The sequence below is a fragment of the Takifugu flavidus genome, chromosome 12 (genome assembly GCF_003711565.1).
Source record: "Takifugu flavidus isolate HTHZ2018 chromosome 12, ASM371156v2, whole genome shotgun sequence".
Classification (NCBI taxonomy): Eukaryota; Metazoa; Chordata; class Actinopteri; order Tetraodontiformes; family Tetraodontidae; genus Takifugu; species Takifugu flavidus.
Window position 1 is genome coordinate 2,530,688 of NC_079531.1, and position 23,793 is coordinate 2,554,480.

Genomic DNA, 23,793 nt, shown 5'->3' on the forward strand with positions numbered 1-23,793 from the left:
ATGTGCAGACATTTGCCGAGGGAAAAGCAAAAAATAAAGTGTTGCTGGCTCTCAAACTGAGTTGTAGTCACTAAGCGGGAGTCATCTTTAAAAAAGTGTGGGCTGCCTGTGTTAATGGAGACTACTGAATCAACAGGGTGCAAGGTAGGTATTCAAAAAAAAAGACCTGAGGGATTTTGTTTCATGGCAACTGATTCCCACCCTCCCCCAGTGTCCACAGGGAGGAGGACGTACAGGTGAACATCAACCTGCTGCTCCTCCTCTTCCACTGGGATGCAAAACCACTCAGTAGCTGGGATCTGCTGCTACCAGCACTGCAGTCTGCACCTGGAAATTACAGCCCGTGTGATATAAGGAACGTTGCAGGGCACGGGGAGCATGGCCAACTCAACACTGGAGCTACTGGGTCTGTTATTGACCCTCATTGGGCTCATTGGGGCAGCAGCAAGCACAGGGATGCCGATGTGGAGGGTCACAGCTTTCATTGGGGAAAACATTATTGTATTCGAGACCCGCTACGAGGGGCTGTGGATGAACTGCTTTCGCCAGGCTGACATCAGGATGCAGTGTAAGGTCTACGACTCCCTCCTGGCTCTCTCCCCTGACCTGCAAGCGGCACGGGGGCTCATGTGCTGCTCCCTAGCTTTGGGTGGACTCGGTCTGCTGATCAGCTTGGTGGGCCTGCAGTGCACCTCCTGCATCCAAAACAACGACCGAGCAAAGAGGATGGTTCTGGTCATAGCAGGAACCATGATCATAATGGCCTGCCTTTGCGTTCTTATTCCAGTTTCGTGGACCGGCCACGTCATCATCAGGGACTTCTACAACCCTCTGCTGATCGATGCCCAGCGCAGGGAGCTCGGGGAGGCTCTCTACATCGGCTGGGTGGCATCGGCTTTCTTGTTCGTCGGAGGATGTATGTTCTTTTGCTGCAATCTGCAGTCTGAAGACAAAGAGAGATATATTTACTCTCGGAACTCTAACTACATGGCGTATACTCCACAACCTCTTCAGCCTCAGCAGCTGGTGTTCCTTCCCCAGCCACAACCACAGGCCCAGCCAATGTTGTCACGACACCCGTCCACTAATTACAGCTACAACTCCAGATACCCCTCCGTACGCAGCGGTGTGGCTTATCTCTGATGAACACTGACAGAATGACCTGAGGTAACGGATAATAAGATGATTGTTTTGCAGGGTGATCCAGGATCCATTTCATAACTTTTAAAGCACATTTCAATGACTTTGCTCTTCTAAAACATTACTTATTAACTGAATACTCATAAATAATTTAAATGGCAGTCTACAAAGTAATCGAAGAGTGCACTGTTAGATAATAATAACGTGTAAAATGTCTTTTTAAAATTACTGTATGATTATATTTCTTTTGTGAGTGTATTGTTGTTATTAAACTTGCAGTTGTCAGTTTTTAGAAATGCAAGCATATTCATATAGCAACTCCTGTTCCTGTCAATCAAGAGACTAAAAATGATATTTAAGATGATATATGAATATTGTGATATTTAATATAGACCCCATTTCAACAACTATAAGGCTACAGCTGTCAATCAAAAGCCCCCCAACCCACGTAACTGAATAATGCTTCAGAAATAGATCGTTTTGTTAGCGCTTTGTTAAACATATCCGCAAAGCTTCCTAACACTTTGCATATCTCACTTTATCACAAAGGAGTTGTTTGGAATGTTTTCCTGCAGCTGCTGGAAACTAGAACTGAGAAAAGACAAAGATGCAGTTGTCACACTTCCTGTAAAGGGTGCGGAAACCAGATCAGACCTAATGTTTGTGAAGGAACAACAGACGGTGTGATCACATGACCTGAATGCACGATGCAAATCACTTAGCAGGCATGTAAAAAGAGTCTAGCTTATTTTCCCCCTCCAATATGTACTGTAGTTACATTTTCTAATGAAGAAATATTTACACATTTCAGCTTCATTTCAAATAAAGCGCTGTATTTCAATTATTTGTGGACTTCAAGAACAAAGTATGTAAATATATTGGTAAAACGTTTTCTCTTGTGACAGTAAAGTACTTCTTTGTTGTGTCAAAATGAATGAGCAGCAATTCACTTCATTTCATTCATTTAACTGCGCGTTGCTCCGAGCCAGCTCTGCTCCCCTGTGGCGGTGTGTTTGTGGATATATCCGGGAGTCAGGGCCAGCCAATATGCATCATGATACAGGATGAGTTCAACACACTGATCATGACAAAGCAAAATGTGTCTGACACACAAAAGCTTTCAGATGTCAGTGCTCCCAGTCTCACTGCTGGACTGGACAAAAAAATTCAAATCTGCCCCCTTGTGGACAAGATGGATACTACAAGACTTTAAGTGCTAAGAAGCACATTATTCACTTCTTTAAAATTGACATAAACTAATCAAACAAAGGAGAAAAGTATAGTAACCCTTTCATCTTTGTGGGATGTCTCTTGTCTGGGGGGTTGTCTCGTTGGTGTTTACTGCAGGAGAATGATGGCAGAGATATGCCACGATACTGCCAGAGGAACCATAAACACAAAATAAGCAGAACTCCTCTTTACCCCTATGGCTCTGGACCAATGATGTGAGCACAAACATCCTTTCCCAAAACAAACCACCTCGTACAGTAGTCACATTTCTTCAGATGGGAAGATCCTCTCTCCTCTACTGGACGCGTCCCTGACCTGGAATAACACCCCATCAGAATGGTCCAAGCCCTTTCCGAGATAGCCGCCGTGTGTGTCGGCTTTATCGGACTGATAGGTGCCGCAGCCACCACGGGCATGCCGATGTGGAAAGTGACGGCTTTCATCGGAGAGAACATCATTGTGATGGAGACTCGCTGGGAAGGCCTGTGGATGAACTGCTACCGACAGGCCAACATCAGGATGCAGTGTAAGGTGTACGACTCCCTTTTGTTCCTGCCCCCAGAGCTGCAGGCATCTAGAGGCCTGATGTGCTGCTCCTTGGCCTTGTCAGGGCTGGGACTCTTCGTCGGTCTGGCAGGACTGCAGTGTATTTCTTGTTTCCGGGGTAACGAACGGGCCAAGTCCATTTTCTTGATGGTCGCTGGTGGCATGCAGTTCTTGGCTTGTATATGCGTCTTTATCCCCGTGTCATGGACGGGTCATGTGATTATTACGGACTTTTACAACCCTTTGCTTATTGATGCCCAAAGGAGGGAGCTAGGAGAGGCCCTCTACATTGGGTGGGTGACCGGAGCCTTCCTTTTCGCATCAGCCATGTTGTTTGTGTGCCGTCGTATGCCTTCAGACAAAGGATCCTTCGATGTGTACCACCCGGCCAACCTGCTGGGTTACAACCAAGCGCCCCGTAAGCCCACGCTGATGAACTATCATCCTATTTCTAGCCTTTCCAGCCTCCGGTCCAACACACAGCCATCTTTGCAGAACAACGGTTCGGTTGGGCAACAACTTGTCCTGCCGCTGCAGACGGTCCCTCAAGTCCTGACGAACAACGGACCGATCACCCCTCCTCTTCTCTATAATCCAGAGTTTCCTGGGAATGCACCGCTGATGTACCGAGACAGCGTGGCTCGCCATTCCTCTCTGCGGAGTGCTGATCGTGTCAAAGACCTGTATACACCGGGTAACTCCCTGTACATAAGCCCAAGCACCCTGTCTTATACACTGGCTGGTTCTGGTAATCCCACCGCATCGTATCAGTCCAGCTTTCATCCAGTTCCACACACTCCTGTTTTCTTTGGATATCAAGAATCTAGAATTCAACCAGGGCCTCACAGCAACAGCACCGCCGGTATTTATATATAAAATTAAATTTGAGTCCTTGCAAATTCTTATATAGTCACATTTAAACGCAATGGTGAAAAGATTGAAGTAAGTGATGTCATTATGGAGTTTGAATATGTATTCAGTTAGGATTCAAAGGCTGTTATATAAAACAGTACTTAAATATTATTGTGGATTTTAACGTTTTCATTATGTTCCTGTATTGGCTGGAGATACTGGATATTTATTCATTAAAAAGCATCCTATTATTATTGTTAATTTGTAGTTTTCTATGCTGTCTATGTTTCATAACAGTTTTGTAAATATCATTTTCTACTTGTGTTCCCCTGTTTGGCAAATGTAAAAGAACCTTTTCCTAGTTAGCTTTTCCTGTAACTGTTTGTTTTCTTAGAAAATAAATTTATGTACGGTTATAGAAGGAAATATTGTCACAAATTAAATGTTAATGGACCTAAATACAAGTTGATAGCAGTTAATTTGTTAAATTAATCTATGTGATAATGCAATTGTACAAAAATCGATTTATTTGAAGGAAATTGTCAAACAGGACAGATTAAAAATATTGTGTAAAACAAATATGTAACAAGTGATGTTTTTGATCCAACTCTGTAACTTTTGGAGCCTTGAACTACAGCAGGTCATGAGTGTTCATGACGGCTGGAAGCAGGTTAAGCAGAATTCTTATCCGCCACTAGGTGGCACCAGAGGACGCGCGGAGCGTCGAAAACGCTGCGTTCACCCTCTTCATCCAAAGCAGAACAATATGGAAATAGTGCTAAAACTGGTTTAATTTAGTCCCCAAACCATATATCTCCCAATTATGAACCATTACATGAAACACCATTTTCTTCTTTTTCAAAATTAGACTTTTTCTATTGAGTTTTTCTATTAAAACAATTTCCTCAACTACGACTTTTCTTTATTCCTGCATCCAACATCAAATAAGCAAAACAAATAACTTTTCTATAGAGTAAATATAAGATTTCCCAACGTATCATCATCATCATCATTTCTATTATTATTATTATTATTATTATTATTTTGGAACAATGTAAGAGGGGGATAGTGTCAGTCTGTTTTTTTTCCCCATTTCGTTTTCTGTCCATCTAATTAAGGATTTGAGACTTTACAAGACTCTCAGGTACACTTGAAACTTTCTCCTCATTTGTGGGGGGGCAGCATCATTTGCAGGCCCGGGCATCAGAGCCTGCGGTCCCACAGCGACCCTCTTCGAGGAAAAACAAAAGGCAAAATGAGGGAAGATGATGTGACCACATTTAACTGTAAGACCGCGTCAGAGAAACAGTTTGAGGTAGTTAATCTTCAAGAAAGCGAACAGACCAGTTTGAAGATTAGATTTGCATTTCCATCAGGACTGGAGCAAAGATTTAATCATTCCTCGGTGTACCAAAGCAAAGACGTTGTCGAGGTCGAATGTTGCCAGATTTGAAGTTAATCTTCAGGACGTATCCATGTTTGTGGATTAGTGGCTTGGCCGTGCCCTCAATTGAGTGCCCGAACGGGAGGACGCTCAGCTGCGTCAAGCTCACCCCTCACAGGGCAAGGCAAACGGAAACAAGGCAGGGCGGATTTCAAAATAAAAGGTCTTAAACCCGCATCTATGGGGATGATAAAGACAAATCCAGAGTGAGATCTGCAGCTGTAGCTGTTCTGGGGGTTTAAATCGTACCAGTTTGTACATCCTCGTCAAGGTTTTTGGTTAAATCGTCCTCTTCCTTTTCTAAAACCGCACACTTGACTATTCTTTTATTTTGAAAATCTGAGAAAGAATCTCTATGGCGGTTTTGTGCAGATTTGACAGCAACAGTGCGGTACACAGTTCTCAGTAGCCACCAACAATCCAAGTGTGCAGTGGGAAAAATAACATGGACAGGATATCTGCAGAATGAGTATGAGGAGTAGAACTTTACTGGATGGTAGACTGGGAACACTGGAGTTCTTCTGAGAGCTGGTGACAGTAGGTGGAATGAGTGTTTTTGTTGGTTTTTTTCTTCTCAACACAATGAGTAAGGGATGGATGTGGGTCACATGCCAGTGTATGATGGACACAAGGACTGGCAAGTTATCAGCATGAAGAACCCAGGGCAGAAAAACTCATATCAATGTTAAATTCGACTCTAGTGGGAGGACCATGGCGGAAAAAAAGGGACTGTTATCCTCTCTAATTTACTTTATGGCAGAGTTTTGGCTGACCTCACAGCAAGTCCTCAGAATCGGTAAGTAAGAACGCCAATAGTGCCTTTTCGATGTGATTTCTAAGTGTTTATTATTAACTTAAAGACCACTGGCAGCTTTTTAAATGGCCTGAAACATATTTTCTCAATGACATAAGAAAAGACAGTCAGATTATCACCACGTTTCAAACGTTATTTCTGCTTATTTATTTATTTTTTTATAGATGTAATTAAGTAGAAGTGTAGATGTTGAAACAAACTCGACCACGACAGAGGCGTGAATGGATGTTACCGGATTCTGAACTCTACAATAATAGAAATATATTCATTTGAACACACACATAAATGCACAAATGACCAGTCGAGCGGACTAAAGAAGTCCTTGTTGAGAGGATCTGGGGTCGTGATGATGTCTGTGATGCAGAAATATGCACTCATACACACAGCAGCCTCAGAGAGGCTCCGTCCTTGTCGGGTTCTCGAACCTCACGGGCTATTTTGCCTGTTTGCGTCGGTGTTGTGACGGCTGATCCGAGGAGGCTGTTGTTAAACTGCAGTCAGCTTCTCTTTTACTTTAATTCTCCTTTCTGTCTCGTTTCCTTCCTCTGATGTGATTTAGTAACAACTGTTTAGTCTCAAATGAATATTGTCTCCTCTGGTGCAGCTCATCTAAAACTTCACTCACAAGTCCTCATAAAAATAGCTCTTTGTTTTGGTTCAACGCCCAGGAAGACCGCTGCATTTCTTTCACCTGGGAAGACTTGAACGCATCGTTCAGTCATGCCCCATTGCATAACCCCGAAGGCCAATAGGCCGCCACCGCCAGCGTTCTAACAGTTTCCATAATCTCTCTAAATCATCTATCACTATCTGAGGCCACCTAATCTTTGTCATTCGCTTCATGACCCGCTCACATCCTAATCTCTCCCATATGGTGTGTGGCCTCTTCAATTATCATTTCTCTGTCTTGGCAACTGCTGCAATCACATTGCGAGTGCTGTCCTCTCCTTTCTCTGGGTTTGGTAATAATGATAAATCTACCCCCCCGAGCCCTTAAACAACTAACACTAATCTTCTTTATGCAGAAATTCTCCTATCCAAATATGGTACTTAGGGAGTGACCAAATCTAATCACTGGGGAGAGCAGCAGCAGTTTGGGGCCAGAGCTGTTTTGCTGTTTGTTAATTCCTGCTTCCTCTTCTTTGCATGCGTCATGAATTAATCATATCTGATTTATTTATGACTTGACCCCGATAACGGGACGGGGTGATTAGCTGCGATTGGCCAGAGTAAAAACATGTGATGCGATGATCTGCTGCCCCTCTATTTCTGCTGGTTTGGAGTCGATGTGTCACACAAACCTGGTCACTGGTTTGCAAGTGGCGGAGCCGAGGAACAGAGCAGCCATGGTGCTCCACATCAAAGACCGATAGGAGCTCCTCATTCACCCGCAGTCTGGCATCGACCCAGGCTGGAGTGGTGCTGCCGGGCTCGGTAAACTGGGAGTAGAGGGGTCGGAATTGGCCCAGGGTGGGGAGAGGCGGGAAAGCAAACACTACGGTGTTGTGTTCTTTTGCTTTTATAGGCTTCCTTAATTCATAAAGAACGTGCTGAACTTTGTCACCATAAATGGTGAAAACTTTATTTTTGCAGAATTCCTTTAGCTTTGGGGTCTTCACAGTAAACCTCCATTCATTTCTATTTTCTTGTCATCCTTCTTGTGAGGGGCCAAACCTATTCCAGGTGAATTTAGTCCTCGGAGTGTTTGGAATCATGTACCAGCTGCACATATGAAGCAGAAATCGCATCACGGCAAACACACTGGACACACAGAACCGATGACTGATGGAGTCCAAAAGCAATTTGATTTAAGTTGTAGACGTTTGTTCTGAATTTTCTGAAGAAAATCTAAGAATTTAGTCCAAACTAACTGCAGAACTGCTGGTGAGACCACTTACAAGTGGGTGTAAATCATCTCCTGCAGAACCTGAAGCAGGAATAAGTTTGTGGAGGCCTTTATGTGTTTCTCCTGACTGGTTTTACAAACTGGGAGAGCACTGGCCAGTGTGGTGTGGTGGAGTCTAGAGAAAGTAGGAAACATCCCAGAAAACCTAGACAAACAACAACAACAACCACAACAAAGGAATGAATGAGCGAAACTGACAAACTACAGGAGGAACGGCTCCTCGTAGCTCTGCAGGTTTTTTCTGTGAAGGTCCAGAACCCGAACCCATCCTGGCTTTCAGGACTTATGACGAGTTAATTAACTGCTGACTAATTAACCAGCAGCATGACCAATTTAATGGAATATATTGATCACTGATCATCACATTTATGAGGCTCAAATTTGTGAGCTGATAGTATAAACGGAGCTCTTTGTAACTTGTCATCCATCAGGTAGCAGAATGACTTTTTCATTTATTTTAAAATAAACTGTTGGAAAATTATATGAAAAAAAAGTTGGACAAAAACATGTAATATTTCTCTCCTCTGAATGAAAGAGTTGGATCTGAGCTGCGGAGGTGGAGAAGGTTACTGGGCTTTTTTTGAACCACAGAGGGGCTTTAAATGGCCCCAGCAGCGGCTCGCTGAGACTCAGGGACGTAACTAGGACCAGGCAGCGAGACAAGGCTCTCTCAGTTTGGGGTTTGAGGCTATGCTAAAGCAAAGAAAAAGGTCATTCACAATCAAGGTCTCACGGGGAGCATTTTAAAGACAGGTTCTCCTTCTAAATCAATCGCAATTTCAGAATTTTCAGCAGCAAAACGCACGGATCTCTTCTACATGTGGCCTGAATGTGAAAGCGAGGTCATATAAAAAAGGATGAATACCTCCATAATTAGTATTATTGCGACCAAAAAAGATTACCTCTGTCAGTCTGATGAAAGGTTGGGAATAACTTTAATTCTTTCTGCACTTATAGGTTTAAAATGTACTCTAAATGGACGACTTTTAAAATTCCTCACTGAAGACTCAGCTGTTTGAAATGATTTCCATTTGAAAGGCTGGTGCCTGGACGGCAGGAATCACCACGGAATCTCTAACCGCTCTCTGTGAGGGCACGATGATCCAGCTTATTTCTGTTTTTATGGCTTTAATCCAAATGTATTTTATACTTACCCTGATGTATCTACTGTAAAGCACTCGTGACCAGTCATATAGTGTCTGATGGTCGCGGCATGCAATAGCCACGTCCTCCTGGAGCCGTGTGGAGGATTAAGAGCTGGAAGGGTTTTAGAATGATCATCTCAGTTCTGAAACAACCTCATCCATAAGGTCCTGGCACACAAACATGCACAGAGGATGCTGACCACTGGATGCCTGTGGGAAAAAGGGCAAACAGCTGGAAACTGAGTTGTAATTAAAATGAAATTCTTTCTGGTATTTATTTAGATAGTGTCACATTTAACTGTGTGACAGTCTTACTTGTAACTTAATGACTGTTTGCATTATTGAAAGATAATGTGAAACAACTTTATTATATTAAGGAAACTTCCTAGAATTTCTAAAGTGATAGACAACTTAGGTTTCACCCTTTTTGCACACAATTGATGATATAATGTAATAAATATGTACCAGCTATGTTCTAAAGCCCGATTTGATCAAAACTGATTGTGAATCTGTCCTAAAAGAAACCAGATGAATGAATGAATGAATCTGGCCAACAACATCTCACTAACTCTGATGTCACATTGTGAAATTTAAGCCGCAAATCAGCAGGTCACTTGGAGTCAAACTTTTCTCTGAATGAGATTAAATCTTGTTTGTCAGCAGCCTGATGGATCAGATACGCAGAGAGTTCCAGGACACATTAGTGCACCGTCAGATCTGTGACCTTGAGACAAACAAGCATACAGCGGAGGGGATGGACAGAAGGACGCTCTGAAAACCTTCTTTTATCTTTTTCTGTTCCTTTAGGGGGAATCTTTGAGACCCTTGAGAATGAGCCCATTAGTGTTGAAGAACTGGCCTTTAAATTTGCTGTCACCAACATAAACAGGAACAGGACCCTGATGCCAAACACCACACTGACCTACGACATCCAGAGAATAAACCTATTTGACAGCTTTGAGGCATCACGAAGAGGTGAGAATTTGCCTAATTCTCCAAACCTTTTTGAATTTTGCAGTCTGTCATTTCTTATTTCCTCTCTAATTTCCTTCGCAGCCTGTGATCAGCTGGCTCTGGGCGTTGGTGCCGTATTTGGCCCCTCTCACAGCTCATCCGTCAGTGCGGTGCAGTCAATTTGTAACGCCCTTGAAGTCCCTCACATCCAGACGCGATGGAAACACCCCTCGGTGGACAACAAAGACAGTTTCTACATCAACCTCTATCCTGAATACACCTCCATAAGCCGAGCGGTGCTGGACATTGTACAGTTTTACAAATGGAAAACAGTCACTGTTGTCTATGAAGATGCAACTGGTGAGTCAGATCAGTCATTTGGTGTAAATTGCGTAGCAGCTGCTCACATTGCCAGTTTTTTTTTAAATACAACGTCAATTTTATGCATTAAATAGATGTATAAAAAAAGTTGCATAAAAGTAAAGAGCACCGGTTTTGTCGTACTTTTTAAAGCATTCAATCGTGAAATGACCAAAGTTGTACAGTTCAGTATTCTCACCACCAGAGGGCACTGAAACGTTCTTCATCGCCGCATCGCTTCAGAAATACATAAAAGTTATCCGGCTACGACCTCATTACGAAAAGCACCGAATTCAGAATCATTTTATGGCATTTTGCACTTACGCATGTGGACGTTTTCATTTAAAGTATGGGAGTTGTTATAACTGACGCATTTTGCAGCTTATTTTTACCACACGAGGATGCTAACGCGTTTAGCAACGTATCGCTAAATAAATAAGGCTTCAGCTTGTACGTTAAATGTTGTGTAAGTGCACCGAGCTACAATTATTGAGGTTTAAGATTTGTCGAAAATATATGAAATATTTCGCTTTTGACTGAAGTGTACCCTTTTATCCGGAACTGTCGCGTTGAGCCATTTAATTTGGTGTAGTTTTCCATTTTCACCAGTAGAGGGTGAAGTGACAAAAGTCGATTACGCTGTGTGAAAGGATCTACGTCTATTGTGCATTTCCCCACTCTGGCCACAGGGGGCACTATTACTTCCTCGTTTAAAAATAAAGATTTTAATTCAAGCGAAGTAACCAGATCGCACGTAAAATAAACGAACTCAAAATTTTAGTCTTGCGTCTTCAAATGTTCTTCCTAATTTGTTGCCATGTAAAGGTGGCATCAAGCTACTCTTAAAATTTTGAGTCAAATATATTGCTACGTTACTTATGTTTTAGCACACGACGCTTAAAAGTATGTAAACGCGCGAAAACGTGTTATGACTACCATCTAGTGGACAGACTGAGGAGTGCATTATGTGTGTTGGCGTGCGCTTCATCTCGTTCAAATGTCATCGATCATTTAGTCTTGCTTTGGCTTTTCATCTTCTTATGTGCAGATCATAATAAGTCAGTGGTCTAACCCTGTTATTGCTCAATAATTTAGGCATTTTATAAAATCATATTTTAGACTGACTGGATGAATGTGGATAATGAGAAAACAAGGTACAACTACGACCTGTCATATCTAATTTTTAAACAATACAAAGAAATGAAAACAAAATTTCAAACATTATTATTTTCCTTTCATATCTTGCTCATCATGAATAACACTTGTATTTGCCTTCTGCAAACATGCCTTTTATTCCCAGCGTTGCTTCTCCTGCTTTTGTTTTCCCATAAAGGATTGATTCGCTTGCAAGAGTTGATCAAAGCTCCTTCCAGATACAACATCAAAATCAAAATCCGCCAGCTCCCCACGGGAAGTAAAGATGCTCGGCCGTTGTTGAAGGAGATGAAGAAGGGGAAGGAATTCTATGTCATCTTTGACTGCTCCTACCAAACATCGGCGGACGTGCTCAAGCAGGTGAATAACACATAACATCTGCACAGTCTGGAGGATAAGGCTAAGCTGTGAATGAATTTGTCATCCTGTTCAGATCTTATCCATGGGGATGATGACAGAGTATTACCACTTTTTCTTCACCACACTGGTAAGGAAATCATGCAGACACAACAAAATCCTCATGCTTTGATTTTGACAGGAGCGCTTCATTTTGTCTTTAAACAGGACCTGTTTGCGCTGGACCTGGAGCCGTACCGCTACAGCGGGGTCAACATGACGGGGTTCCGCCTGCTCAACATAGACAATCCTCAGGTGGCCTCGGTGGTGGAGAAGTGGGCCATGGAGCGACTGCAGGCTCCCTCGAAAGCTGAGAGTGGAATGATAGAGGGGATGATGACAGTGAGTTTCACTTCTCCATCTTTAACTTAAATAAGAGGATAACCCAAAACCATATCTTCTATTTCAAAAGTTGAAATAACTGAAGATTAAAGGTCAACATTGCTGCCACAGTGATGCTCTAAAACCGACTACAATTTATGTGTGTGCGACTGTACAAAGCAAATATTTAATGTTGCCATGAACAATTTTAGTGTTCCTTACACTTGTTTTTCTTCGATAAGAATGGCCGAGTTTCTCTTTCAGACCGAAGCGGCGCTGATGTATGACGCCGTCTACATGGTGGCTGCTGCATCACAACGTGCCTCCCAGATCACGGTCAGCTCCCTCCAGTGTCACCGACACAAACCCTGGCGCTTCGGGTCACGCTTCATGAACATGCTGAAAGACGTGAGTTTGGTGAACGAAGGCGCCACAACTGCCCTTCTTTTGGGACATACTGTCTCCAGTTACACCCGAGTGATCTGGTTTTCTAATTTCTAATTCTAACTTTGATGGCTCCTCCATGACGTTTGTAGATGGAGGCTTTAAATATTTTAGGCCTGAACCAGAACTTCATATATCTCGATAGTAAAAGTTATGCGATGCAGAGAAGAGGTTTAAAAGTCCACCAGTGGGCATCCAATTGGGTTTCAGCAGTATCTTTGGTTGGCAGCCTTCCTTTTTATAATCTCTTTTCCAATCTGACACAATCCTTGTCGTGACCACACGTCTAAACGGCAACACATGGTCGGCTGACACATGCTCGAGACAGAGGCGCTTTTGATTGCTGTGGATTTAAACCAAGATGACAGGACTTAATGACAGGAATAAATCTGGACTTACGGGCCAAGTAGGTCTCACAGATGTGTGTGTGAAACAGTCTAATCAAGAGTTTAACACCAACTCACACCATGAGACCGCCCGTGGATGCATTGGAAGCAGATATCAGAAGCTCTTTCCTTGCCTACTGATGACCATCGCGTCATTTTTGTTGGTTTTCCTTGCCTTGATGTTTTTCTCGAGGCAAGAAAATGTGGCATTTCTTTCTCAGGCATGGACCCCCGTTGACTCATAAAAGGATTACTCTGTTGGCATGTGGAGGGCTGTCTTTCATGAAAGGGGCTCCAGTGCGCGACGAAGCTGCAGCACATTTCCCCAAGCTGCCGTAACATGTAATCGAGATTTAACCTGACTGTTTTCCCGCTGAGTAACCCTCCCCATCCAGAGTGTGTGTACCTCTGAGCCCCCGCTGCTGACACAGAGGCCACGGCTGCCTGCTCCATTTACATCACCCTCAATGCAACATGTCCACCAGAATGCACCTCTGTCCATGTTCTTCGCTCAATATCAGCTATTCAGTTTAAAAAAAAATGAATTTCCTAGACTTCTGCTTTACTTTGCATTGATGAAATCACAGATTCATGGGTTGTGTTTCTCTTCACGCCACAGGCACAGTGGAACGGGCTGACCGGACAGATAACCATAAATAAAACAGACGGACTGCGTAAAGAGTTTGATTTAGACGTCATCAGTCTGAAAGAGGACAGCCTGGAGAAGGTAAACTCTCTGAACTGTCTCGAGCCTGATGGCTGTTGGGGAAATTTCAAATGTTCTGATATTCACTGTCCTCATTACTACTGTATGATTGCAGTCTGTTCTGCACTGTTGTTTGTTGTTCTAATCGGACCATTTGCGGGTCTGTGGAAGATCAGAATTAAGATCAGAGCTGTTATCTACGCATCACTGACTATTGTATTTCTCCTCGGGTTCGAGGCTCAACGATTCATTAAAATGCTCTCTCTTTATAATTCCTGCAAGACAATCACGGGCAACAATCGCCTGAATAAAGTGTGGAAAAAGGTCTGTACTTTAGCTGCCTGGGAGAATAAAGCACCGTTGATACACCTGTTTACCTGCTGCCCCCTGTCACCTTTCCCCTTAAAATGAATAAGCTGCTGGAGAAAAAGTGAAATAATTCCATACTGGACACAAAACGTGGTATTTGACCTCCTTTCCTTGCCCCCTCCCCCACTCCTGCATTTGTTTGGTCCTCATTCATTCATTCATCATAATGAATACATGACCTTTGATCTTGGGGCACTTTGGTAACTGGTCATTTTGCCCTTCACAGATCGGTGTTTGGAACTCTCAAACGGGCCTAAATCTGACAGACACCAACAAGGATTCGTCGACGAATGTGACCGACTCAATGGCCAACAGGACCCTCATCGTCACAACCATCCTGGTACGTAAAGGTCCGCAGAACTCACTGGATCATTTTGATGAATCTACTCAAGCAGGAGGTGCCGTTTGCAGGAAAACCCTTACGTCATGTACAAGAAATCAGACAAACCCCTTTATGGGAACGACCGCTTCGAAGGCTACTGCCTGGACCTGCTCAAAGAACTCTCCAACATTTTGGGCTTCTCCTACGAGGTAAAACTGGTGTCTGATGGCAAATACGGAGCCCAGAATGACAAAGGGGAGTGGAACGGCATGGTGCGAGAGCTCATTGACCACGTGAGTACCGGCCTTCATTAGACCTGCAGGAGGAGGTTCTGCAGGTCATGACCCGCTTTGTCCTCCGTCAGGTGGCCGACCTCGCCGTGGCCCCTCTCACCATCACCTATGTGAGGGAGAAAGTGATAGACTTCTCCAAGCCCTTCATGACTCTGGGGATCAGCATCCTCTACCACAAACCCAATGGCACCAATCCAGGAGTGTTCTCCTTCCTCAACCCCTTGTCTCCAGATATCTGGATGTATGTTTTGCTGGCATGTCTTGGCGTCAGCTGCGTTTTGTTCGTTATCGCCCGGTAAGAGGCCATAACGCCATGATTCATCAACTAAGCATCGATTTAGTGTCTCAGATGTTTGCTTTTCAGTAGCTTTAGGAAGGACTGATTTAATGTATTTAAATCGAGGGTGGGCAACTCCAGCCCTCGGGGGATGAATTCAAGCTGGGTTTTGTGTCCTTCCAAGCAAAAACTCTTTCAACAAGGGAAGCGAAACCCCAGGTGGAAGCAAACCCGGCTTGAATCCATCCCTCGAGGACCGGACTTGCGCATCCCCGAAAACTAGCACAAAGATGAGCTGTTTCTCACCAAATTGGCTTCTAAATTGCTGAGCAGACAGCTTGGTTCTTCCCCTTCAGGTTCACTCCCTATGAGTGGTACAACCCTCACCCCTGCAACCCCGACTCAGATGTGGTTGAAAACAACTTTACCCTGATAAACAGCGTTTGGTTTGGAGTTGGAGCGCTCATGCAACAAGGTAAACGATTATGATTGAGGGAATGTTACGTATACCTTCATCCTAGTGAAAGGAAATGCTTTTATCCATCACTTTGGCAATCTGTAGTGGCCTTTTCCCCCACTGTGCAACAGTGTCCCATGGTGTACTGCGTGTCGTCATCCCACAGGATCAGAACTGATGCCCAAGGCTCTCTCTACGAGGATCGTTGGTGGAATATGGTGGTTCTTCACGCTCATCATAATCTCCTCGTACACTGCTAACCTGGCTGCTTTCCTCACCGTGGAGAGAATGGACTCACCAATCGACTCCGCAGACGACTTGGCGAAGCAAACCAAAATAGAATACGGTGCGGTGAGGGACGGCTCCACTATGACCTTCTTCAAGGTAATCCTCCCACTAAATGATGTTGAATCACAGGTTGGCAGAGACAGTGGACGTCAAAATGCCTTATTGTAACCACAATATTACAATCTGATGCAACAGAAATCGAAGATCTCAACCTATGAGAAAATGTGGGCCTTCATGAGCAGCAGAAAAAACACAGCACTGGTCAAGAATAACCGAGAGGGGATTCAGAGGGTCCTCACCACAGACTATGCTCTCCTGATGGAGTCCACGAGCATCGAGTACATCAGCCAGCGGAACTGCAATCTCACGCAGATCGGAGGCTTAATAGATTCGAAGGGATACGGCGTGGGAACACCGATAGGTAAGAAACAGGAGCGGCAATGGCTTCCCAGAGCTTTTCCTCTGCAGTGATGTCATGCGCCTTTGTGCTGTAGGCTCACCGTACAGAGACAAGGTCACCATCGCCATCCTGCAGCTTCAGGAAGAAGGGAAGCTGCACATGATGAAGGAGAAGTGGTGGAGAGGGAACGGCTGCCCAGAGGAGGACAGCAAAGAAGCCAGCGCCCTGGGCGTGGAAAACATCGGCGGAATCTTCATCGTTCTCGCAGCTGGACTCGTCCTCTCTGTTTTTGTAGCAATCGGGGAGTTTATTTACAAATCCAGGAAGAACTTGGACATCGAGGAGGTGAGCGTGGGGCAGTGCGAGTGGCACAACAAGTATTAACCTGGGAGAGGCCGCTCAAGTCCTTCACTGTTCCATGGAGAGGACAACAAGGTTGAGGGCTGGATGTGCCGACTGCACCCCGACACTCACCACAGCGGAGTTTAACGTTTCACTGGAGCGCACCGTCGTCACTGGAGCGCACCGTCGCTCGCACGCCAGTCGGCGGGATGCAAATAAAAACATGTTTAGGATTCTACTATATGGTTGTTGAGTTCTGATATCCTCACCCTTAACCATACTGGCCTTGCTACTTTTGCTTCACAGGAAAATCTCATGTTTTAAAATAATTGTATGTGTGTGTGTGTGTGTGTGTGTGTGTGTGTGTGTGTGTATGTGTGTGTGTGTGTGTGTGTGTGGGCAGAAATGGAAAGTGGTCTCTTCTGAGGCGTGTCTGCCTCCACAACCGCTACGGACTTGTGAGCATTCTGCTCTCACTTCTTTGTCATTTACATATTTAGAATGTATAGAAAGTTTGACATAAAGAAAAAACCATTTCCACTTTTGTATACTCTAGGTGTAAGTCCTCATTTATTTAAGTATGGCTCTCTATCTGTTGGCGACAGAGTGCTCCTATAAGATTTTATTTAAGTTGTTTGACACTCAGGCCATAACTTGCTCACTGTCTTTTTCTCTTTTTTTGTCTTATATGAATTTCACAAACACGCATGTACACGTTGTGACATAGCTTCGGACTGACTAAATTTATGTGGGAACATTAGATCCTTTAACCTTTGATTTCTGGCTGTTTTGGACTTGAACACCTCCTTTGTCTGCATGCGCGAGCAGATCCTTCATGAAGATATGTCGAAGTCTTTTGATTTTGCTTCAGTGAGATACGTTGGTCCTGTAAAAAAAAAAAAAAAAGAACAAAAAAGTTTGACTTTAAACTACAGCTGTCCCATTTTGCATTGTTTTGTGAATTATTTAGGGAATTTCCTTGGGAAGGAGGGTTGAGGAAAGGAAAATCTGGTTTTGTTTCTGGCACGCAGGGCAGAAACCTTTATTACGCGCACGGTTGATTTATTTCTGTGTCTTCATTCAATATTCTGACACCAAGGACTTACATGGACATTACTGACATCAAGATTACTCAACTGTTTTCATGTCAGTCATTTACCGTTGATGTGATGTAAACAAATAAATGCACGCGCTTAATACAGTCACACTCAAAGAGATCATCTTTGGATTAAAGGTTGAGGCAACATTTCAGCCCAGATATGCTATTATACCGTTGATGAGAATTTATTAAAGATCTTTGTCTGGTGCTATTAATAAAACTAGCCTTCCCTTCAGTGTGTAAATATTTAGTAAATTAAAATAGCTGATTTAATATCAAAGCCCACCCATCACACTGCAATTCTCATTTCCTTGGCGTCACGTTTCACAATTAAATAGTTTTATAATTTAAGCATTTAAGTAGCAGCTCAGGTGGGACCGTGCACGATCAGCCTTGTTTTTCTTAAGTGATTCATTTTGTCCTTTTGATGGCTGTTTTATCCACTGAAAAACTAAAAGAAAATTCTTCACATGGACAAAAGCAACATTTGTTGTCTTTATTGTGGGGCGTCTTGAGGACGCAGGAAGAAAATAACTGACGAAAAGTTGGTTTAAGTTCGTCGTTAAGTTCGTTGCTAGGTAACGTCAGTGATACAGTAAATGCAGCCATTTTAAAACGATGGATGGAAACCAGGGATGTGCTGCCTAAAGCTCGGGTCTTCTATCGTCCTGATTGACATAAGCCTGTCACTGTTGACACAATTAATCTTAACAGCACAGTGAAAATGAGATTTAAACATTCACATGTATGCAGTTGCAAGGTCATAACCTCCTGACCCCAAGTTCCATCTGGGGTGGCTATAATTCTCCCATTTCCTAATTAGTACCAGTATGGGCTATACATGGGTGGAGGATGAGCATCAGTATGAAACGTGGATCAATACATGGATTTATAGGTGAAAGGTGATGTTGGTTATTGTGAGAGGGAAGACAAATGACACCTAAAAATTAAAAAAAGGATGTTTTGGGTGGCAGGAAATACAGCATCTGTAACCGAAATTATGAAGACTGATGCAGCGTTCAAGTGGGGCTTTTGGATTAATCTCACGTTGTAATGACAGTTTAAGGTTTTGGTATTCTGATGAATTCCAGGATTGGGTTTTAACTGCTTTCATTTTGTTTGCTGGCCTTTAATCTTCTATCCCTGCGTTCTTAATCAGAACTCAGAGCAGGTTTTTAATCTTGCATGAATGAGGCCACGGATTATGGGCCACTGACCTTGCCATGTCGCGCAGCTGCTTCCCCCTCAAATCAAGTTCCTCTGCAAGAGCAGATAATCTTACATTTTACACTACAATGCGCTACGATTCCAAATTGTACATGGAAGAAGCAACATCAGGAGACAACTGTTTCCCAGGACGCAAATACAAAAATCACCACAATTTCCCTTTTCTACACATGGAGGAATCAAAATTGTGTGTTACAGCAGCATGTGACACCTCATTCCTGTGGCGTTTTCATCATCTAATCCCTCTGATCTTCAACCGCAACGCCGCCTGTTGGGTTTATGGTCGTATCGTCGTGGTAACATGTGACGATAGAAGTTGCAGGTTGTTTTTTGGTGACTTTCACTTCAAATGGGGTTGAGTTCGGTTCCAATTACCCAAATATTTAATCCTAATTTATAATCCATAATAATAATAATAATAATAATAAAAAAACAGTCTGTGACAAGTTTGACCATGACTTCTTTTTTTTTTAATGAAACTGCGCACTCATGGATTTTGCTAACTGTCTGCACGCGTGGACATGGATTGTGTGTACGGAGGAGGTCTAAATCATTCATTTCAAATGTAGGACAAAATGAATAAATGAATACTGCCATTGGGTGACATGACGGAGCACACGACACGGTTCCACCCAAGTTTTCTGAACTGTCGATCACATTGATATCAGCAGCGATACAACAGCTTCCTTTGAGTTTTCCTAATCCTTGGAGATTACAGAATCATTTGGACGAAATTTAAACTATACTATCCTTAGTTTGAGTATCAATGTTGATTCACTTTTAAGTGTTGTGCCAGGCTGGCCTCCAACAACCTCCATGCAATGTATTTATTACTGACTCAAATTCTAAGATATTATATTCTATGCATTTTCAGTGTTTGCGTTTAATTTTAAGGTATAAGATTGTAGCAGAAATGTGCTTCCACCTATTGGCCAAAGGGGGTATTGTACAGAGCCTCAGGAAATAAAGCATTCATGTGACAGTGACTGAATAGAAAACATGATTCTATGATCACTGCTAGAGTAAATAATCTTTAACATACAGCCAGACATAAACATAAGACATTCCACCAATTCAGCGTCCCGGCTTAATGTGCCCAGTGCAAGAGACAATAAAAAGTAAGAGACCCTTGTAGTCATTGTATACTAATGCATAAGACACAATCTGCATAAGGACAGTAATAGTCCTAAAATCCATTTAAAGTTTGCACTTGCATTCATTTAAGACATTTAAAATGTCTCCAGCAAGCTAACCATAACACTTTCTCATCATGTTTCAAACTATTGCATACGTGACCGACAACGGCGTAATGGTGGGACTTATAGCATTGATCCGAATAACCTGGATTGATTTTATGAAAGCAAACAAACAGAATTCTGTGTAAACTCTTAAAGAACAGTGTGAGTGTGTGTGTGAAATCCGTGTTGTGTGTTTCCCTGAGAAAAAACAAACCCAATTTCAATAATAAGTCCGCGGCTAATTTATGAAAGGAAATGCGATTGTCCAAAAAAAACTGTATAAATTGTCAAAACCTGAAATACTGGATGTGGGTTAGATGCATAATAGAAATACAGCGAGGGGAAGTCTGGTTTCACTTTAGGATTACAACATCGGCCAAGAGTCCTTCGGTAAAATACAGAGGAAAACCCGCATGTGAGGGAGGAAATTACAGTATATTGTCCATGTCCAAACAGTCTTTGAGGAGGGACATGGGATCAGGGCAGCTTTGTTCAGAAACAGACTCCTCTGTCTGTGGCTCGGCCTCCGATACTCCGGTTTCATTTGAAGCTGCAGGTAGCTTGCTTAAGTCGCAAGCGGAAGAATCCAGCGTCACATTAGAGAGCTGCGTCGCCTCATATTTGCCCACGAGACCGTTGGACGAGGTGGATTGTGAGAGCTGGGTGAGGGACTGTAAGTGGTCCTGACCGGAGGGGGACTCAACGCTCACAGTCTTGCAGAACTCGCACAGGCTGTACCGGATCTGCTCCAGGTTTCGCTCCAGTTCGGTTTGCTCCCTCAGCAGATGCTCTTTCTCACTGGTCTGCAGAGGCAACAGGAACAAAGGGAAATCAGTCGCTCAGTCACAACGAGAGGCTAAAAACACGACACACACTTCCCAGTGGGACTGAGCAGCAGCTTATGATGTAAATAAAACGTGTAATGCGACATGGAAAACTTACTAATCTTTTGATTTCACACTGTAGCTGATGGATCCCTTCAAGTTTCCTTTTTCGACAGCGCTGCGCGGCAACGCGGTTTTTACTTCGGCGCCGGACGTCGTGGACAAACTCCAGCTGATCGTGAGTCAGATGATTGTGTTTCAAAAGCTGCTGGAAGGCACTCCGGGTCAGCACGGAGATCTGCTCCACTGGGAACGGGAGCTGTATCTGTGGAGGGCAGAATTCATCAGTCTGATGAGTTTTTCCAGGTATTAAAATCAGTAGCCGAGTTTCTTTTGTGTGTTGCAGTGACCTCTTCCGCCCTTTTTTTGTTGGCTTCGGCGTCTCCATCCGTGTCAAGCTCCGAGTCATCCCCGGAGTTGAGTGAAGACATACAGGGACTCTTCTCCGAGTGGGACAGGCTCTCGGCGCGGGAAACTGGGTCATCGTTTGTCTCAAGGTCCTTGAGGAAGGGACAGTCTCCAACACTGGAGCTCAGGTCAAGCTGCTTAAGCCAATGGAAGTCTGACGCTTTGTCCAGGTTGCTTTGGTCTGTAGGTTCTAGCGCGAGTGCATGAGCCTGAGGTGGACGCGAGTCGGACCAAAATCCCTTAGCGAGGTGTTCCGCCACCTCCCTCTCCACACTGCTCCTTTCCACAAGCCTGTCTTTGTGCCTGCCAGCACCTATTGTGGGCTCTGAATGTTCACCTTTAATTCTCTGTTCGACGTCAACCTCATTTTGCCCCAGCGACCCGCTGCACGTCCCAGCTCCCGACGTGTCGGCTAAACACGGACCAGAGTTGTAGGTGGTTTCGGCACCGAGAGTCTCGACGGTTTGTTTTACATCGCTGCTTTCTGACTCGAGTTCTGATGGATTCATATCCTCTGATGGTGACAAATCACAGGACAGGTCACAGTCAGCCAAACTCAATTCACTTTGATTACACACGTCGCCTATTTCTAGAAGGGCTCTTTCACAGAAGGGAGCGGAATGATCTGCTTTGTTCACATCGTGGCTTGCTAAAGGCAACACGGGGTACATGTCACTTCCCGATAACTCCAGAGATAAGGTAGCCATTTGTGGGCCACAGGTCTCCAAAGAGAGGTGTTCCTCCCTGCTCTTGAACTGGTCGGGTGTACTTTGAGGACATTGCGATGGAAAGTCTGTGTGTTCTTCATCTCTTGAAGGCACGGAGTTGCTGGACCCGGACGATTTCGGCTGGCTGCTCTCGACACTGTAGTCGACATTTGTTCGAGAAGCCAGATTGTGACAGCAGGGCCTGCGCCTGACTTCCTGTGACTTTTCTCTGCCTTCAGAAAACTTTGGGATGAGGAAGTCAAAGCATGCTGACTCCAAGTTATTAAACCCTAAAAACTCAGCACTTTTGCAAATGGCATGAATGTTTTCTTTGGTGAATGTCAACTTGGATGTGTAAGCAAATTGAAGCAAAGGTTCAAAGCCCTCAACAGTGACCTGGGGGGGGAAAGGAAATAATAAATTACATGAATAGAAGCTTCAGTGACATAACGAAGGGCATCACCTTACAAGGCAATAACAATAATAGAGCACCAACCTCTTCAGACAAGGTGATGGTGGCATTGTGACTGGTGACACTGGTAACCCTGTGGTGGAAGTAGTCACTGCAGGAAGCCAGGACAGAACGATGGGCTCTAAAAGTGGCGTTGCCCACTTCTATAGTCACATCACACAGGAAGTCCTGCTGCCTCTGGTCATTCAGACACTGGAGAAGGTGCACGCTGTGCCCTGCAGACTGAAAGGTGAATACTGACGTGCAAGAGAAACAGAACACAAACCATTAAATTCACAGTATTGTGTCAAAACTGTTGCAAAGACTTGGCTGGACTGCATACTAAAAATACTAGAAATTATTTGCTTTTATAGCGTCATAGAAAAATCCTGTCACGTAAACACACTTTTTGTGTTGCTGGTATATATACCAACGGAGTAATAACAACATAAAGAGAAACATAAGGACGTAATTACGTGTGTATACTGTAGATCGGGGTTTGTAAATGTAAATGAACGTAAAACAAATATGAAATAAATGAGTACAACCCATCTCTCTCAGTAAGTTACGTGTAAACTAATTTTACTCGAATTAAATTACTGACGAGTTTTAAATGTAAAACAAGAGACTACATACTTAGCAAGCGACTGCTTAAGCTAAAAGCTCAACTTCGCCAACAACTTTAAAATGCTGATTCATGATGTTTAGGCAGCTGGACTCGGGCAAGATTAGTTAGTTCACAGATGTTTCGTTATATATAAGGAACAACATTTTAATTAAAGACGTCAGACAGCACCATGAGAAAAGGCGATGCTCTTCAAATATAAAGGAATACAGTTAGGCCATAAGGTTGGCGTTAGCAGCTGATGTAGTTACTATATCGAACGATGGTTTTGTGTGGCTGTGATCTAAACTCTTAAAAAGCGTCGTTAGTCGTTTGAATGCGCCAAATGATCACCGACCTGCCATATTAGCATGGTAACGCTGCCATAGATGACAATCGAACACAGACGGTTCTGATCTAGTCCCGACACTGTCAGTGTTGTGGACGAAAAGGCAAAATTACTTTGCCCGTGATGGCGACGGAATCACCCACCATACCGTGCCTGTGATTGGCTACTCGTCAATAACCCTATTGGGCGAGTTGGATTACCTGGGCGCGGATTGGATACAATTACATAATGTTAGCCAATCAGAGGGCAAGTGGGCGGGCTTTATCGTTGCCGTCAAAA

General features: G+C 43.7%; 4 protein-coding genes across 6 annotated transcripts; 3 read left to right on the forward strand and 1 right to left on the reverse strand.

Annotated features, from left to right (window-relative positions):
- The first annotated feature begins 258 nt into the window (after nt 1–258).
- Nucleotides 259–1,984, forward strand: cldn8.1 (claudin 8.1). The gene has a single exon (XM_057049018.1). It carries the CDS (start codon nt 379–381, stop codon nt 1,141–1,143), a length of 765 nt encoding a protein of 254 aa, XP_056904998.1. The 5' UTR covers nt 259–378; the 3' UTR covers nt 1,144–1,984.
- A 192-nt stretch (nt 1,985–2,176) lies between these two features.
- Nucleotides 2,177–4,677, forward strand: LOC130534629 (claudin-8-like). The gene has a single exon (XM_057048992.1). The coding sequence runs from the start codon at nt 2,707–2,709 to the stop codon at nt 3,790–3,792; it is 1,086 nt and encodes a 361-aa protein (XP_056904972.1). The 5' UTR covers nt 2,177–2,706; the 3' UTR covers nt 3,793–4,677.
- Nucleotides 4,678–5,591: 914 nt separating this feature from the next.
- On the forward strand, nt 5,592–17,881 carry LOC130534589 (glutamate receptor ionotropic, kainate 1). Of its 3 annotated transcripts, XR_008952924.1 has the most exons (17): nt 5,592–6,008; nt 9,885–10,052; nt 10,134–10,391; nt 11,725–11,906; nt 11,980–12,033; nt 12,111–12,284; nt 12,528–12,671; nt 13,713–13,820; nt 14,082–14,123; nt 14,395–14,508; nt 14,580–14,783; nt 14,855–15,078; nt 15,417–15,535; nt 15,684–15,901; nt 16,001–16,226; nt 16,300–16,918; nt 16,951–17,881. XR_008952924.1 is itself a non-coding variant. In XM_057048895.1 (16 exons), the coding sequence occupies exons 1-16, from the start codon at nt 5,924–5,926 to the stop codon at nt 16,587–16,589; spliced, it is 2,610 nt and encodes an 869-aa protein (XP_056904875.1). In that variant the 5' UTR covers nt 5,592–5,923; the 3' UTR covers nt 16,590–17,881. The 3 variants fall into 3 exon arrangements, 2 of the variants coding, with proteins under 2 accessions (XP_056904875.1, XP_056904876.1); XM_057048895.1 differs by having other exon boundaries at nt 16,300–17,881; XM_057048896.1 differs by lacking the exon at nt 14,082–14,123 and having other exon boundaries at nt 5,593–6,008; nt 16,300–17,881.
- Nucleotides 17,882–19,320: 1,439 nt separating this feature from the next.
- On the reverse strand, nt 19,321–23,682 carry LOC130534603 (transcription regulator protein BACH1-like). The gene is made up of 5 exons (XM_057048922.1): nt 23,524–23,682; nt 22,607–22,818; nt 21,346–22,506; nt 21,054–21,260; nt 19,321–20,914 (listed from the first exon to the last, which is right to left on the reverse strand). The coding sequence occupies exons 1-5, from the start codon at nt 23,528–23,530 to the stop codon at nt 20,540–20,542; spliced, it is 1,962 nt and encodes a 653-aa protein (XP_056904902.1). The 5' UTR covers nt 23,531–23,682; the 3' UTR covers nt 19,321–20,539.
- Nucleotides 23,683–23,793: the final 111 nt, after the last annotated feature.